Below are 18,276 nucleotides of genomic sequence, written 5' to 3' on the forward strand. Positions count from 1 at the left end.
ACATTGGAGCAAAGCATTGTCCTTCAACTAGTTAAATCTTCTCAAACTGTCCTACCCATGCTAGAATGGAAAATGATGATATATCTCTATATATCATCATCATCGTTTAACGTCCATTCTCCATGCTAGCATGGGTTGGACGGTTCGACTGGGGATTTGGGAAGCCAGAAGGCTGCACCAGGCTCCAGTCTTGTCTGGCAGTGTTTCTACACTGGATGCCATTCCTAATGCCAACCACTCCTTAAGTGTAGTGGGTGATTTTTATGTGCCACCTGCACAGGTGCCAGGCGAGGCTGGCAACGGCCACGGTTGGACTGGTGCATTTTACGTGCCACCGGCACGGAAGCCAGTCGAGGTGGCACTGGCATCGGCCACGATTCGGATGGTGCTTTTTACGTGCCACCGGCACGGAAGCCAGTCGAGGCGGCGCTGGCATCGGCCGCGATTCGGATAGTGCTTTTTACGTACCACCAGTCCAGGGGTCCTGGCATCTGCCAGGTGCCAGTCATAGGATTGGTTCAATTTCGATTTCACTTGCCCCAACAGATCTTCGCAAGCAAAGTGGGGTTGGCATGGGTGCCTGTCGTCGGATGAGATTCGATATCGACTTTGCTTGCCTCAACAGGTCTTTATGTGTCCAAGGGAGGAAAGGCATGCATAAGTGGGCTGGACTCACTTGTCCTGCCTGGTCTTCTCACGCACAGCATATTTCCAAAGGTCTCGACGGCAAAATGTCTGTGTGTGTGTCCTTTATACAAATTCACAATTTTTCAGTTAGAGGGATTGCACTTTCTATGGTCATTCAAAACCATTCAAGGGTGGTCGTGCACATCTTTACATTTCCCCATAAGAAAATCAATAGAAGTGACTTTTTTGTGAATTTTCTATCCAAAATCCAATCAAAATGCCCGAAACTTGATACGCCAATTAAATGCCAGCTAGCTGTATGTGATTGGTCGGAGATTTGGACAGTACTCGCATGTATGTGCGCATGCAGCTGTATATGCATGCACTAGCACTATGACCCGGCATTGCCAGGTCATAGTGCTAGTGTATGTATATAATAATGGACTCTCTTGTTAAGAACAAAACATGACTCAGGAGGAAACAAAGCATTGTTGTTGAACAACATGCATAAATTTACTTTCAAATCAAATTTGTATGGAACTTATCTAATGCACTCCTTTTGTAACCTGATGTGCCAAGTTATGCAAAAAGAAAAAAAAAAAAGAAGCATGTTATGGAATACAGAGATGCCAAGCCCAAACAGATGATTGCTGATCTCTTTTTACCAGTATCATGTGGCAAGTTCCCCTTGCTGAAAAGTTTTGTCCAATACTACATAACATGTGCCTAAATGGATCATAGGCACAAACTGGAATACAGAAAATATTATATACTTAATGCTATGTTGAGATTTATAGAGTTCTATCACTCTTCAAGTGGTCTTACAATGTCACCATTTCTCATTTCAAGTACTTATACAACACCACTACTTATCGCTAGAAGTACCTTCCATGTGGGGAGCGGGTAACTAACATATAGTTTTTATTACTACTAACTAGCGTTCATATCAAATCTCTTTTATATAAAACTATGTAAAAAGTAGGTGTAAGACAAAATGAAAACGCTCTCCTAAAGGTAGGGCTATTTGTACGAGGTGAATGCAGAATATCAAATTCTGGTGTACATCTGAAGCCATGTATGTTTACGGTTTTAATGTAGGGATGTTTTGGAGTGAACCCACTCTTTTGAAAGTTACCAATGTAGACTGAATTCAGATTATAATGTTGCAGAAGAATCCACTAGCCTTTATTCAAGCCATTGTTGTATCTCACGAATTTAAGATTTGAAACTTCGGTTAATGTTGACAAATCGAAAAAAAAAAAAAATAGTGCAACGGGTGTAATAAAAAAAGGTGTAGGAAACGAATATGAAAACAAAAATTCCGGGAAAGCAACGGGGGTGGAGAGAGGCCTTCGAAAAATTCACAAGATCCGATGTGTTTCCCTCATAACTTTTAGGAAAATGTTTTTTTTTAGTGAAATTTTTTATAAATACCTTTCAAACGGTGTAGATTACTATTATAAAGAAATTTGTGGGGAAAATCTTTTCCTGGGGGCTGAGGAGAGGACTATGGAAAATTCACAAGATCCTAGTTTTTCCCTAGTAACTGAAAACATAATCCTTTTGAAGTCACAAATTAGGCTTTTCCTCAGGAATTTAAATGCTAAACGTCCCTTTGAAAGGTTCAGGTCCTTCTATATATTATATAGATAGATATGTGTGTGTATACATACATACACACACACACACACACATATATATATATATATATATATATATATATATATAGTAGGACCCAAACCCCTCTTCAGAGGGATGTTTAGCATCTAAGTTCCTGAGGAAAAGCCTAATTTGTGATTTCAAAAGGATTATATTTTCCTCAAAGTTACGAGGGAAAAACTCAGCTCTTGTGAATTTTCCGAAGTCCTCTCCCACCCCCGTTGCTCTCCGCGCATTTTTGTTTTCAGGTTCGTTTCCTACTTGGGTGTGAAGTAGAAAGATGTACATTTTCCTCTATGTTACGAGGTAAAAACATCGGATCTTGTGAATTTTCCATAGTCCTCTCCCCACCCCCTCGGAAAAGATTTTCCTCACAAATTTCTTTATAATCGAAATCTAAACCGTTTGAAAGGTATTTTTATAAAATTTCACTTAAAAACACCTTATTTTCCAAAAAGAGGGTAAAACATAAGATCTTGTGAATTTTCCGAAGGCCTCTCCCCACCCCCTGTTGCTTTCCTGGAATTTTTGTTTTCATATTTGTTTCCTACACCTTTTTTTTTACACCCGTTGCACTATTCTTTTTTTGATCTCGTTTTCTGGTAATAATGTCAACATTAATCGAAATTTTTCCTGTTTTTAACAGAAGCTGTAACTATTCTGCTACTCGCTTAAAAGTTATTCTAAAAATAAACAATCACATCATCAAGATCTCAGAGCTGTGATATAATTGATGAGTTATTGAAAACAATGTGAATAATGAGAATAATCTGAATGCTTAAGAGTTACGGAGCATTGTTTAGGTGTTGGACAATTACATCAAAAATGTTTCTGAAATTATATTAAGATTATAGTTTTAGAAACAAAAATATTAGAGAGACATTTTATTAATAATATTTATGATATTAAATGGAAAGACCCCCCCCCCATTTTCTCGCAATTTTTTTCCCAAAAACTCGCGTTTTCGGAATTTTTAAATGTCTGCCCCCCCCCTTACTACCTCCCAATTTCTTCGTTTTCACTTCTTTCCGTAACCTTAACTCTAAATTAGTGGTGGGGTACAAAAGGAACTCTTGCCTATTATATTCTCAGGTGATAAGAATTAGAGCAATCAAAACAATCGCTTTTTAAATGCATAAATGCAACGCACTGCCTTTAATATCACAGAAAAACCAAGAGGGTTTATGGGAATTTTTCTAGAATATAATTCAGATTTTAATCATAAAATGTAATTGTTGTTTTTATCTCGATTGGGATGTAAATGATTGTCTTTGGAGTAACTTGTCCTGTTCACTTTTCAGTGTATCTCATGTACGGAAAACTCACCGACCAACAAGTTACCTGTTAGCAAATTCACTTTTAAGCAATTCGGTTTATATTTAATAAAAGCTTAAATTCTCTTGTCATTCGAACATATGATAGTTTTTGTAGTTTTGGGAGGGTCATTACGTCGGTAATAATAAACACACGCACTATTATTATTGGTGCAATGAACCTCCCAAGACACAAGATTTGTTTCAACACGAATTCACATCAAGAATCTTGCAAACCAAATGCATAAATAAAATGATAGTTCAAATGTTTTTAAAATATAACGTTTGAATTTTTCGAATCAAAGAGGATACAAAAAAATGTATATTATTAGCCATTTTATTAAAGAAAAACAACTGAAAAAAGACAGTACTGTGGAAATGTGTGAAATATCAAAAATAAGCCATAGACGAATGAGTACAGTCGGTGACACAAAAGTGAACACACCCACATTGTCGATGCATCAAAAATTTGTGAGTTAACTTTTTAACAAGTTGTTGATCACCGTTGATCGGCAAATTGCTGTTGGGGAATTTGTAAGCAGTGCATTTAAAACTTCGTTATTTAATGTATCTTTTTTGTGAATTGTAGTGTATCGAGCATATCGATTGATCACATAGAAGTTGTCTCGTTGGCTTGTGTTAGATTGTTTTTCATGAGTGCTTTTGCTATTGTATTTAATGAACGTATATATTCGATAATGAACATTTTCTATTTTAGTACTTTAAAAAAAAATTCAATATGTAACTTGCGGGTGTGTGGTAGAGTTACGCCCCTTTATGCCTAAATGAAATGATTTTGAAAGTCGGTCGTCTCCCTGCAAAATCCCCCAACAAAACAAGTAGACCGTAGCGCAGTTTCAAAAGAAAAGAATTCTTCCGCGGATACCAAACTATTTATTTTTCTCCTGCACAGAGGTCCATGTTTATTATTATTTTATTAATAGTTATTCATTTCTTACGTTGACATACGACGTTAGAATAATTGAGTTGCCGATTTGAGAATATGTTCATTGTTTTCTAACGAGTAACAATTCGTGTGTTTAATAGCTTACAGCCGAGATTCAAAACGAGTTATGCTTGTATACAATAGGACTCATCACTAAGAAGGTAATAAAGATAACTGCTGTGAGAGTGTCCTTTCAAGAGGAAATTACAAATCTATTTCTTTTTTAATGTACTTTCTTTCTAATTCAATCAGAATGTCTCAAAATTAATGTTATTTATTTAAAATTGCTTTCTGAAAATTAACTGCCCAAACTGTGTAAAATAACTTAGTTTCTTTCTCTGAAGTAATTTACTTTTCTCTCTTCTCTATACTTTCGTTGGAAGCAAAGCGAGTAGAGTCATTAAAATATCCACTAAATGATCAGAAGTTTGCATCCTCTGATTGGTTTGTAATTTGGCAAAGACGATCGGTAACTAAATGGATACCATAAAACGATGATTTACTACTAAGTAAAACGGAATCACGAGAAAACACGAGCGAAAAGGAGAGCCTCTACGCAGTCATTTGGTTGGTAGAAATAGCAGCCAAAGCTCATATCTACTCTATACACATAGGTGGAGAGGGTTGAATATTACATCTGTGAAAACTAATATATATAATAGAGTATAATTGTGACTTCTTCATTTAAATACTTGCATTAATAAACCGATTCCTTTTTGAGAATTTTGATCACTTATATTGCCGAACATGTTAAAGTGTAAATCCTTTCATGTGCAACTTAAAATATTCTCGAAGCGCGATAATGCAAATTATTTTAATTTGCTTCGAGATTAAAATAACCTCGAAACAAATTAAAATAATCTCAGAGCAAATTAAATAGATATTTTTTTATATGAAAACGTAACGGACGTTTGTGTTTTGAAGTGCTTGGATTTACGTTGGATAGTTTTAAATTGGAATACATTGCATCGTTTAATTTATCCCTACAATGCTACGTTTGCTTACAGATAATGAAAATCAGTCCGAAAACAGCGAAAGCTTGACTCAAAGTATAAGTACTTCTATTTTACGAGGTGTCAAACGAGGAAGCAAGCGAGGGCCATACAAGAAGTCTGCACTCGAAACTCGAAAGCGTGTACTGTCTGCAGCTGAACGAGGAAAAGATTTGAAATCTATTGCTGCAACACATGGCGTGAAGAAGACAACTGCATATAATTGGGTGCGCAGAGATCGTGCATCGCATTTGCGCCGTGGAGGTGTCCGTGATAAGGTGAAGAAGATAGAGCATGAACATATCGAGTCACTTATTGAGAGGTTAAACGAATGTCCACAATTAACATTGAAGAATCTTTGCGAACATTTACTTTCAAAGTATGGATTGATTGTGTCCGAACAAACTATAGCCAATCATCTAGATGGAAGAATGATTTCATTGAAGCAAGTACATTTATGCCCAGAGACGGTCAACAATCAGAAAAACAAGCTTTTGAGGAAGGAGTACATCGAGACAGTGATGAAATCATCTGCTGAAGGAAAGTTCTTTGTATATATCGGCAAGTCAAATGTCAACCTTTTCCTTAGAAGAAGTAAAGGCGGGTTAATGAAAGGAACACGTTCAGTTCCGCATCTGCCTTCTTCCAAAGGTCCGACTATCCATATGATTGGGGCTGTTTGTCAAGCTGGATCGATCGATTTCCAAAGAACAAGAGGAAGTTATCGGAGTGACTCGTGCAATGTGTGGGTGCGAGACCTGTTGCAAAACGTTATTGGCAATGGTACTTCGTGTGAACAAATAGTGATGGTTACTGACAATGCCCCTTGCTACTCGGATTTAGAAAACGTCTTAAGTGAGTTCCAAGGAGCAACACTTCTTCGTCTTGCGCCTTATTCACCCATGTTAAATCCAGTTGAGGGTGTCTGGAGTGTGATTAAGACTCAACTCAAACAGAAGGAAGCCAATCAGCTTTCCGAATTGATAGCAGGTGATCCACAAAATATATTATCAAAATCTGAATGGAAACTTAGATTTGTGGAAAGGTTGATTGACGAAAGTGTAACCGTCATTACGCCTAGTATGTGTTTGAATTTCGTTAATCACATCCAGTTGTTATTTGGACGTGCCCTCCAAATGAAAGATATGCCTGTTGGTCAGTAAAAACAGTTTTACAAACTCATCATGTGAGAATGTTGTTGGTATGGCTATTTATATGACTGAATCGTTTTAACTTGAGGTGTGTAGGTACTTTGGGCTTGTAACTGTAGTTCTAAAATAGATGATGCCCATAAATTCATGAAAGATATTTTGATACTTGTTCTATAATTATTGCCAGTTAAAATTAAACTAATTTATTACTCGTTAGATAAAGGCACCGGGAATATGGTAGGTGGCATTACCTAAATTAGAAAAGCAAAACATTAATTTTGTTTCGAGATTATTTTTATGTTTCATTGTTATTTTATTTCGATATTATTTTAATTTTCAATGAAAAGGATTTGGTTCTGTGGTGAAAATGCACACTAACCACTGTATTTAAAACTGGGAAAACGATATCGTAATGCGTCGTCTTAAACGCCGAGAACTTAGAAATGACGGTCTAACGTCTACAGTAATCGGGTTGGGTGAACCAGACTCATAGCGCTTGCGCGAGATTGTTAGTTGTTATCTTGGTGTCACATGCGTTGTGACTATTGTTTCTACGATTTCAAGATATCATAAAGGCTCGTCATGGCGCAAACACCTACACGAAGGAAATACCAAGCTGGGTTTAAGTTGAACGTAATAGCATATGCAAAGAAGCACAATAATTGCGCTGCTGCACGAGAATATGGTGTAACGGAGAAGGTGGTGAGAGATTGGAGATTAAAAGAAGATATATTAAAGAAAATCCCTAAGAGCAAATGTGCAATGAGAAGAGGTAGTGCACATTGGCCAAATTTAGAAAATTATTTAGCAGATCTAGTTTGCGAGTATCGAAAAAATGGATACGGTATATCAAGAAATAAAATCCGCAATATGGCACTCGAGTGGGCAAAAGAAAATCAAGCGGATTGTAAAGACTTCAAAGCCACCGCTTCATGGTGTAGTCGATTCATGGAGAGACATAACTTAGTATTGAGAAAGAGAACCAAATTAGCGAAGAAATTACCTACAGAGCTTGACACCGAAATAACTTATTCCCGTCGTTCTAAATTAATGCAGCGTAAAAAAAGTAATTACTTTCTTTATATCCCTTTGTCTTTTTTATTTGTAATTTCCGGCCTCTAACATGCTATATTTCGTGTGAAACTTTGTCTTATACGTTAAATATAAGACGAAATAAACATTTTGAGGGGAAATTTACGAAGTCGTCTTATATACCTTGTCGCATTATAGACCGACCCACACGGTCATTTTTCTATCGGTGCATTATTATAGTCGGGATTAACTTTTCTTGACACCGCCATTAATGTTTATGTTGGCGTTGGTATATGAAAAGTTGCACAACGCATAATTCAAAATCGAAGGTGGTACGAAATCTCGAAGCGAAAAAGATAAAATAGCTTGTTTACTGTTTGGATTAAAAACCCATACGGCGGAAGTAAAGAACATGAACTGCACCCACTTTCGGCTTTTGGGGAGTTTTTTTCCTACAGAAACCCACTTTTTTGACTGCAGAGATTCCGAATCGGCACTTCTTGTTACTTTCACTCTTCCTACGAAATTGTGGGTTTCTTGCATAAGTTTTGTTGCACTTTTTCAACTCTTTACTAAAAATTCCCTGATAGGAATAAAAGTAATGTTTTATAACTTTCTTGGTCCAAGCTAAGTATTATATGTTTCTCTTCAGAACATGTTCTCGGCTGGTGTATGTTCCTGGAAAAGTATTTTAGAATTTGGTGCCATTTAATCAGATTGTATGTCTGTCATCGTACTTCAATAGATGAAAATGAAGAGTTTTTTTTTTGTTTTTTTTGTCCCAAAGGTTTATAAGTAAATGGCTAAGACAACTAGCACATTGGTGTAAATTGATATTCCACAACAAGCATTCATTGTGTTACTTAACTGTGCTTACCGAGGAATTATGAAAAATATATGATTTAGAATACGTTACACTTCTGCTTTATCTGTTTTTCGTTTGCTGCTAGAGTCACTATTGTTAAGGGCTCACAGTTTTCAACAATTCGTGAAAGCGTGAACATTTACTTTCTTTTTGTATCAAATATAGAAGTTTTAAAATTATTACTTAAAACTGTTACTAATAATTTTAAAATGTAGATTATATATTGTTATCAGTGAGAACTCATAATAGTTGCTCTTTGTAATGGGATAAACCGTTAATAATTAATGTATCTGATAATTATTTGGAAGGTGAAGATCCAACGATGGTAAATTTTTACTATTACACTTGTCTCGTCAGTATGTATGGGTTTCTTAGAGAACAAGTGGAGTCCGACGGTTTTGATGGTCATATTCGTTCAAAACTCGTAAAAAAAGACTTAGGAAAAACGTACATATTATCTTCAAAGTATGACAGATGAAATAGTACGACTTTGGCTTATTGAGATTATGGTATACTGAGAAATTATTTCCGATTCATGATCCACACATTTTCAAAAAGTAACTCAATAATGACTAAGTAGGTATAAGCTGTTAGCAGTCTGTAACCAAATCGTTGCTTATTTAATTTTCATGAATAGCTCTTTTCTTTCTCTCATCACAAATGCATCTAAAAGAAAATAAAAGAGTATTTCAAGAAGTGTTATCTTTATATCGTCCATGTAGTATTACATGAAAATTATTGAACCTATAAACCACAAATGAATTTGTACGTGGTTGAGAAGTTTGCTTACCAACGACATGATTTGGGGCAGTCCCTCTGAATGGCACCTTGGGCAATATCTTCTTCTATAGTACTGAACTGATCAAAGCTTTATGATTGGATTTGGTTGACAGAAACCGAAAGAAGGCCATCATATGTGTGTTTGCATCACATGATAGTTGTAAATGAGCATCACCATACCAGTGGTGTCCTTCGTTTCTAAACCTCTGTGAAACCATGTCTGACCAAGGGGAAATAATACGGTGCTTGGAAACAGGAGGGTTGGCAACAAAGGCATCAAGCCATAGATGATTTGCTTTGACAAATTCTGTCTGGCTCGTATAACCATTGAAAAGTGGAGTTTAAAATGATGATAGCAATTTAATTTGCTTCCTTAATTACACTAGTAAAAGTTGACTAATGAGTTAATTAAAACAAAGCTTTATTGATTTTAGAACTTTTGTAGCCACAGCATTTCTAAATTATTCTGAATGGTAATAGGGTTAATTTACCAGCACATAATTTCATATTTAGTAAATATGGTTATACAACCATTGGGGTATTAAATTAAGATGGACAGTAATCCACAATCTGTCATCATCATCATCGTTTAACGTCCACTTTCCATGCTAGCATGGGTTGGACGGTTCAACTGGGGTCTGGGAAGCCAGAAGGCTGCACCAAGCCAGTCAGATCTGGCAGTGTTTCTACAGCTGGATGCCCTTCCTAACGCCAACCACTCCGTGAGTTAGTGGGTGCTTTTTATGTGCCACTGACACAGGTGTCAGACGAGGCTGGAGAACGACCACGCTCGGATGGTGCTTTTTATGTGCCACCGGCACGGAGGCCAGGCGAGGCTGGCAACGACCACGATCGGATGGTGTTTGTTACGTGCCACTTGTATGGAGGTCAGTTGATGCGGTGCTGGCTACGGCCACGTTCAGATGGTTCTCTTATGTATGCCTGCAAATTAAAAAAAAGTATTCATAATATATTCATTATCAGTATAAATAGTAAATAATATGAAGACTGTATCAATGTATTTGACACTGTTTTATTTAAATTTCAGGTTCCAATGAGTATGACAAGATTCTTGAAACTGCCTCAGAACTCTATACAGCTAATCAACTTCCGGTAAAAATAATATTAAAATTTCTTAGTAGTAGCTGGCTGTGTTAAAAGGGTTTCATCCATTTGAAAAGTTATGTAAGCACTCTGCTGCCCACACTATTGTTGACCCAATACATCATGCTATAAATAGATATAAGTATATGGACCCTTCCACATTTACATGTACTTTTTCTATATTAGTATAGAGCAGGGATGGGCAACTTTTCCTCAATTGGAGGTCACATCGTACCATTTCCAAGTGGAAAAGGTCCACATGATAAAACACATGCATGAAATATTACTTGCCTACTTTACACTGAATTTTTTGCAGTTCTTCTTAATTTTATTTATCTTAGTATGAAATTAGTAATCTAGAAACTTGTTGAAGGCCGCAGGTTGCCCATGCCTGGTATAGAGTCATGCACTTAAATTGTGCTATTAATAAAATTTGTAGACTCGAGTTCAGGTAGTCAATTCTTTGGAAAAGCATAATGTGCTTCACACTGTGATGCTTCCCAGCAATGACAAGTGTTAATAGAAACTAACACATCTTTTATTGTTTCCCTTATGATTTTTGTGCAAAATAACATTGTTTTTTCTTCAATATTAACTTAAAGTTTTTGGGAATGCCAAGTAATATTTCCATATTCTTTAAATAACATCTTTTTTACACAAATAAAGGATTGAGATTTTTAATTGGGGATCTGAAAATTATGCCTTCCCCAGTGTCTTTAGTGACATGTCAGCCAATATTGATATTAGGGAATTAAAATCATGTCCAAATCAGATTAGAAACTGGCAACACATGAGGTATTGAGAAAAAAAAGAATTACTGAAAGGTATGTTAAGTGATATTCACAACCAACTATTTTGATTTTCATTTACTTCTATTATTCCTTGTAGGTAAAATCACAAGTGATTAAATCAGCCCATCAACAAATTACTCCTTCATATTCTTTAAATAAGTTAGATGTGGAACACCGGCGGAAAAATCCTTCTTCTTCAGCATCGAAATCCATCAATAGCTTATCAGATGCAAACCAATCATTTTCACCACCTGCAAAAGTTCCTAAAAAACATAACTTCTCTAAACCGTGAGTGATTTCAGATTCATAACTTTTTTTTATTTTTAATTAATTTATTTTTTTAGATGTATTCATATTATTCATGCCATTAAGCTATAGGAAAAAAAGAATCATGGATGGATAAAAGTTAAGTTGCTTTCTTCCTGGCTAAATGGGTAATAATGTGTATTCTGTTCTGTTGTTAAAGGAAAATGCTGAATTTCTAGACAAGACAATTCATAGTCAAACTGTCCAACCCATGCCAGCATGGAAAACGGATGTTAAACGATGATGTGAAAATGTATCTTCTACTGGTTAAAATGATGAATATTTCTGTTGTTCAATCAGCAAGCTCCTTAATCATTTGGATTATATTGTGTATGGGGCTAAGTATTCCACAGGTGCACATGCCCTTAATGAATCGGGATCAGTATGACACAGTGTATCACAACACTGGCTCTTTGAAGTACAAGGACTGTCCATTTGACAGGCTTCTGTAGATTCCACCTACCCAGTTTCACCCATAAGACCGAAGGCTATGGCAGAAGACACTTGGCCAAGTTAATGCACAGTGGGATTTAACCCAGGACCTCAGTAGTATTGAGTAAAGTATTAACTATTTTGCTAGTGTAAGTTTTACTTTCTGTTTTGAGTACAAAATTACATCTACTCAGAATAACTAGCATCTCAAGACATTTTTATTTATGATATCTTGTTAGGAAGGGCATCCAGCCATAAAAACTATGCCAAAACACACTCAGAAGAATGGTGCTGGCTCCCACCTAGCCAGCTCCATGCCAGCATGGAAGGAGGATGTTAAACAATGATGCTGATGATCTTCAGTAGCAATGCAATAACAAAATGCTTGAATGTTATATAGCTGAAAGAAACTATAATAGCATTCTCAAAATTTATGTTCTATGTTTTATACCCAAGGTTGATTTCAGTAGAACAAATACCTATGTAGCAAGCAGTGCCCTTATTCCTAAAGACTCATCAGTGAATTCAAATGGAACTTATTGTCAGCTAAGCCATGAACCTTGTTATAAACCTTGCCCAGTAAAACCTGTAATAATTCTGCACTAGCCTTTATTTCATTGATGAAATCAAATTATTTTAAGGCTGTCTTTAATTCTAGTTCTCTTTGTGTGATGAATTGTTTACTATTTCATGATATAAAATTTTTTGATATTAGTTTTACTTTTTGAAAGTTTATCTAAAATTCTCATACAATTCTATTTGCTTTTCATTATTAAAGTAACTTTTGCTGTAGATTTAGAAAATTATCAAAAATGATTTGGTTGGATTTTTTTTCTGCCTATAATTGACTTTTTTTATTTATTTTTTTTTTTTTTACTAGTTTTATTTCAGCTGGTCAAACTCATGTTATTGACAAACCAGCTGCTGTTTCATCGTCAACTACTGATACTAGATCCCAACCAATAGATTGCTCTAGTAGCTCTTCCAAAAATCAAAGTTTTTCATCAAAAAATATTCAAAAACCACAAACTGCTCCTAAATCTGAGAAACAGTTGCAAATGAGTCCAACAATAGATGTATCTCACCAAAAAGAGAAACGCATGCTTGTAGTTCCAAACCATCAGTCATCTGTTATGTCAAACATGTCATCATTATGGAAAGCTGGTCGGTTGTGTGATGCTTACATCAGCAATGGTACAGTTAGTATTATGGTAAGTTTGCATTCAGACTATGTTTGTAGATTCTTCTTCCCTTCTCTAGAAGAAGAGTTAATTAAAATAGCGTTTACTTTTATTTTGCTATTTTGTTGGAAGTTATAAGTATAGTTAAGTGACTCCAGATATAAATGCCTGAGCAAAGTATTGAAGTGAAAAGAACTAAGAAAGGAAAACAGTGTAGATGGAAGTAAGCAAATAATATGAATGACATTTATTATGTCATTGCCTTTCTACTGTTTGTTGACTACCACCACTATTAAGTGGAAGATAATGACAATTCTGATGACCACATAATGCTTTTCTTTGAATGTATTTTTATTGGTGGGTGAAGACTATTGCATTTACAATTTGGAACTGTTGAGGATTCTTGAACTTTCTAAATACACTTAGAATAAATCATCAGCAAACAGCTACACTAATTTTTCTCAACTATATGCATATTTGGTTCCAGTATTGACAACAGATTTCATTGTTATGTAAGAGTCAAAGATGGAGAACACTGGGATGGTTCAGCAGCCAATAGTTATGGGTTGGGAATGTTGACAAATTAAATATTGGCATATGACAGTCTCAGCTTTTTACTGCGTCATATTCTATTTAATTCCGTTTTCACTGGACCATTAAAAGAACACCACACTATCACACTAATTACAAAACAAGCATCCTTCTACTAGGAAACTAATATAATTTGACTTACTGCAGCTCTTTTTAGAAAAAAAAAACTATATAGATGCCATTTTGAACTCAACTGGTTTGATGTTCTTGTCCTCCTCATCGACCAATTTTACTCAGTTAAAAATTTGGGGAATACATTTAGTTTTGATTTAACTTGAGTTATGTTAATACTTTAGTAAAAAATTCTAGTATAAAAAATTTATTTTACTGCTATAAAGCTCAGTTTTACTTAATAGTAAACTTGAAAGGAATTAACATGAATTTGTTAGGATTGTGGGATGTGAAATAAGTTAATCCAAAGACCAAGCCTTTGGTAATACAATAGTGTTAATTTCTAACATAGACACCATCATACTATTTGGTAAAGAGTATAAATAATTATGTGACATTTAAATAGGTGAACGGCAAATTTAATCTCCGGATTTGAATTCAGAACATAAAAGTACGGAACCAAATATCACGATGCAGTTTATGTGATGTTCTATTGGTTCTGTTAATCCACCATCTTCTCTAGACAAGACAATTCATGGCCTTAAACATTGGGCCAGAAATTATAGAGGAGAGGGTTAATTGATTATATCAATCCTAGTGTTCAACTGGTACTTATTTTAACAACTCCAAAAGGATGAAAGGCAAAATTGATCTCAGTTGAATTTAAACTCAGACCACAAAGCCTGAAGAAATGCTGCTAAGCACTTAGTCTGATGTGCTAACGATTCTGCTAGGTTGCCACCTTACTATCTTTTAATAATACTACTAACTTGTGGGATTTGAAATTAGGGCAAATGGGATTTGATTGGAATATGTTCCCTCTGGGGATAAGTTAATCTTTTGTTTTCATTCTATTAATTTTTGCCTTTGATTTTCATTTGCAGGTTCATCAAATTGTCTTTGGAGCTGTATGTCCCAAAGTGTTACCTGTATTTTACAATGCTTTTCATTCTGACTTACCTGCTGTAACATTCCCTTCCACTGTGAGTGAAGAAGCACTATTAGCTTTCTGTGAGTATATGTACGATGGTGTGCTGGAACTAGATAAAAACATCCTGTCGCAATTGAAAATTATTGCCCAGTGTCTTGACATGCAGGGTTTTGATCAGCTTTGTAACAACCAGTTAAAAATAGCAGAAAATTCAGTAACAGTACCAACAGATATGTTGGAGTCAATACTTACTGAACCTTGCTCTTCATCAGGACTTATCTCAGACAATGCTACAAACACTCAAATTACATGCCAAGATAATTTCACTCCTGTTTCTCAAGTAATTCCTTCCAAACTTATCACTCTTTACAATCGTAATCTTGAGGAAAATTCCAATGTACTTTCCAGCAAATTTCCAACAGAGATAAAAAGAAAAGTTGTGAAACAGGAAATTTCTGATACTAGTAATGAACAAGATGATATTAACAGTAACCATGAAGATGACCTGATTAACAAACCACAAATCAAAGTAGAATTGATTGGTCCAGATGATCATCGATATGGATACCAGGACTTTTTGTTAGCACAACAAGGGTCAGACATTTCTGATGCAGATTTAACTCAGTCAAGCTTACTTTCTCATAACACATCTCTGGATAACTTTGAACAAAATTCTGATATACAGCAAACTGAACAATCATTATTATCATCTTCATCCCTCTCTCCTCATTTCTCACTTCATTCAGAATCTCATCCAGTTGGCTACATAACTCCTACATCAATCCGTAGACTAGTAAGTTGTGATAAATTCCAACATCTGAAAAATTCTGAGAATTCTAAGCCTTATCCTGTTAGTTTGTTCAGTGCAAATTATGAACCAATATCATTATCTTCATCCAACTTACAGTTAGTAAATGTTAAAAAGAAGCATATAGCTAGATGACACCAAGGATTACTTATACTGGGTTTCATTTCAACAGAACAACATAAACAGATTCATTTTCTTTTTTTATTTTAGGTATCATGTATTTATTTTGTCACAAGTATGATTCTACTGCATAAGAGAAAAGTCTGTCATATGGGTGGTTATTCTCATTTATTCTAAGTGTAAAAAAATATCCAACCTATGTAGCTTTTGTTTTAGATTACCATTAGAGTTTGCAGGCTATTTCTTTACAATGTTGTCTTTCCTTTTGATGTGGTAAGTGCTGCAGAATGTCTGCAGAATGTTTTAATTTTCAGTTTTACTAAAGTTCTTGTCTGATTCTGTACCTATTCAAAAGGAAATCATAAGTATTTCTCTGGTGATTCTCAATTTGAGAAAAGATAGCCTTTTTTTTATAATTGTAAACATTTTAGAATGGAAGGTGTTGTAATGAGGGAGCAAAAAAGCAATTCACATTGAATTTATTAAATTATAAAATTGACAAATCATGTATAAGACATGAAAAACTGCAATTTTCTTTCAGATGGAAATTTTTTTGTTATTTAGATCCCAGGAGTATGTCAAAGCAAACATTAATACATGCATAAAAACATTTTCAGGTAATTTTTTGTGTTTTGGTTTTCTTTTTGTGAAGAGAAAATGTTGAGCTGCTGCATATTCTTTGTTCTAGTTTCATGGCATCAAATGAATTTTGCACAAGACTAGATATGAATTCTTGACAGTTCAGTGAACTGAAACATGTAGACTTAATGTACTGTAAAAATATAAAACAAAGCACTAATAAGTGGATTTGTAGTCCCAACCAGTGAGCTGGTAACTAATATTTACTCACCTACCACCACAACTATAAAAATGCCGAACATAACATTGTGCTACAGCTTGTCTTTATTAGTTTCTCGCCAAAAGATTTATACCAAGATCTGCTACACTCTTGGAAAAAGCTCCCACTTAAATGTCCCATTTGTATACCGCTCCATATTTCTCAAACTCAGCAGAACTCCTCCAACATTGTTTCTTCTCTGCTCTACAAGCTTGACCACTACTCAGACACCAGATGCAAACACATCTGTCACTTTAAACCAATAAGACAATTGGTGCTAACAACATTTATATCACTGTCAGACACTGTATCTTCTTTGTCCCTCATTCTTTTTTTTTAACAGGTATTGAGGCTGATCTTTAGAATTGCATGGTACAGTGCATCTCATTCTCAAGAGGGGCAACTTCTCTGACTTTGCCAGCTCTCACTTTTCTATATTTTAAAAGTGATGGAAAGGCATTAAGTTACTTTCCCTAATACTTGATTCCCTCTCCCTTTTTTGTAATAACTACCTCATGTAAAGCAGTTGGTAAATCTACATTAGTAACTTGCCAGATTATCCACTTATTTAAGTTTATGGATTGACCTCAAGATGTTTTCCCCAATGATCTGCAACAGGGTGATCAAATGTTGAGTAAAACAAATTGAAAAATACATCACTTTTATATAGGAGTCAATAGAAATAGTGTATTCTAAGTAGCAAAATTATCAATGTGAATTTACACAGTTCTTGCCCTTCTTCCATCTCTCAAAGTTGGATACCGTAGGGTTTTTTTTTTTTTGTCTCTTTACAAGTTAGTGGCATGAGGAAGAAAATGAGTGAAGAGAATGACAGTATCAAAATATTAAGCTAGATTGTTGCATTGATTTTAACTTGGGTTGTCAAGTGAAAATACTATGTAAATGAAAATGTAGGAAAATTAGTAAAATGCTTTCGCCTAGTTGATTGTCCTATCAACACATTCATGGCTGTGTGGTTAAGAAGTTTGCTTTTTGACCAAGTGTTTTCAAGTTCATTTCCACTGTACAACACCTTAGGTAGGTGTCTTCTACTCTAGCTGTAGACAAACCAAAGCCTTGTGAGTGAATTTGGTAGACAGAAACTGAAAGAAGCCCATCATGCATGTGTGTGTTTGTTTACAGTTGCACTGTACCAAGGTCATGAGCTATAAGCATTCTTGTGTATTGTCTTGTGCCTTCACAGGGGTGTGAATTAAGAGATCCCCTTAACTGTAAAACAAGTAAGGGTTAAGTGCTTCAATAATGTATTCATCTAATCCATAACTCATAATGAATGAATAAGCTGCTAGAAATATATTAAACTAACTTGACTATTAGTTTTCATGCTGATGGTATTCAATAATAATTTCTCCCAGTAATTTATTTGTTCAGATATAGTGGAATAATGTGAAAAAACATTTTCTTGAAACCTTTATTCTTTAACTTAACATAAGCATTTTGTTTCTATTTTCCTTATTTCTTTACATTTAATTTCACAAGTACTATGTGAGGACCCTCTAATACAGTCATGCAGCCTAACAAATAAAACACTCTGCAGTCTTATAAAAGGAAAGAAAAAAGTGACCAACAGTTTAGATCAATGGTTCTCAAACTGACAAATACCAGGCAATGGGGAAATGTTTTGCCCCACCTTCCCCAGCCTATTTAATTAGAAGGAAATAGGGTTTGAATCCTTAT

General features: G+C 35.2%; 1 protein-coding gene across 2 annotated transcripts in view; it reads left to right on the top strand.

The window, feature by feature from the left end:
- The window catches only part of LOC115209547, a 37,313-nt gene extending 20,952 nt beyond the window's left edge, over positions 1-16,361 (top strand). The window contains exons 3-7 of one of the 2 annotated variants that reach the window (XM_036501436.1): positions 5,553-6,527; positions 10,414-10,478; positions 11,358-11,548; positions 12,879-13,209; positions 14,766-16,361. In XM_036501436.1, the coding sequence (XP_036357329.1) occupies positions 5,553-6,527; positions 10,414-10,478; positions 11,358-11,548; positions 12,879-13,209; positions 14,766-15,755 (2,552 nt within the window). In that variant the 3' untranslated portion in view covers positions 15,756-16,361. The remainder of the gene's footprint in view (positions 1-5,552; positions 6,528-10,413; positions 10,479-11,357; positions 11,549-12,878; positions 13,210-14,765) is intronic. The other variant, XM_036501437.1, reaches the window with a different exon arrangement.
- The last annotated feature ends 1,915 nt before the right edge of the window (positions 16,362-18,276 follow it).

This window comes from Octopus sinensis, linkage group LG3, assembly GCF_006345805.1.
Source record: "Octopus sinensis linkage group LG3, ASM634580v1, whole genome shotgun sequence".
NCBI lineage: Eukaryota > Metazoa > Mollusca > Cephalopoda > Octopoda > Octopodidae > Octopus > Octopus sinensis.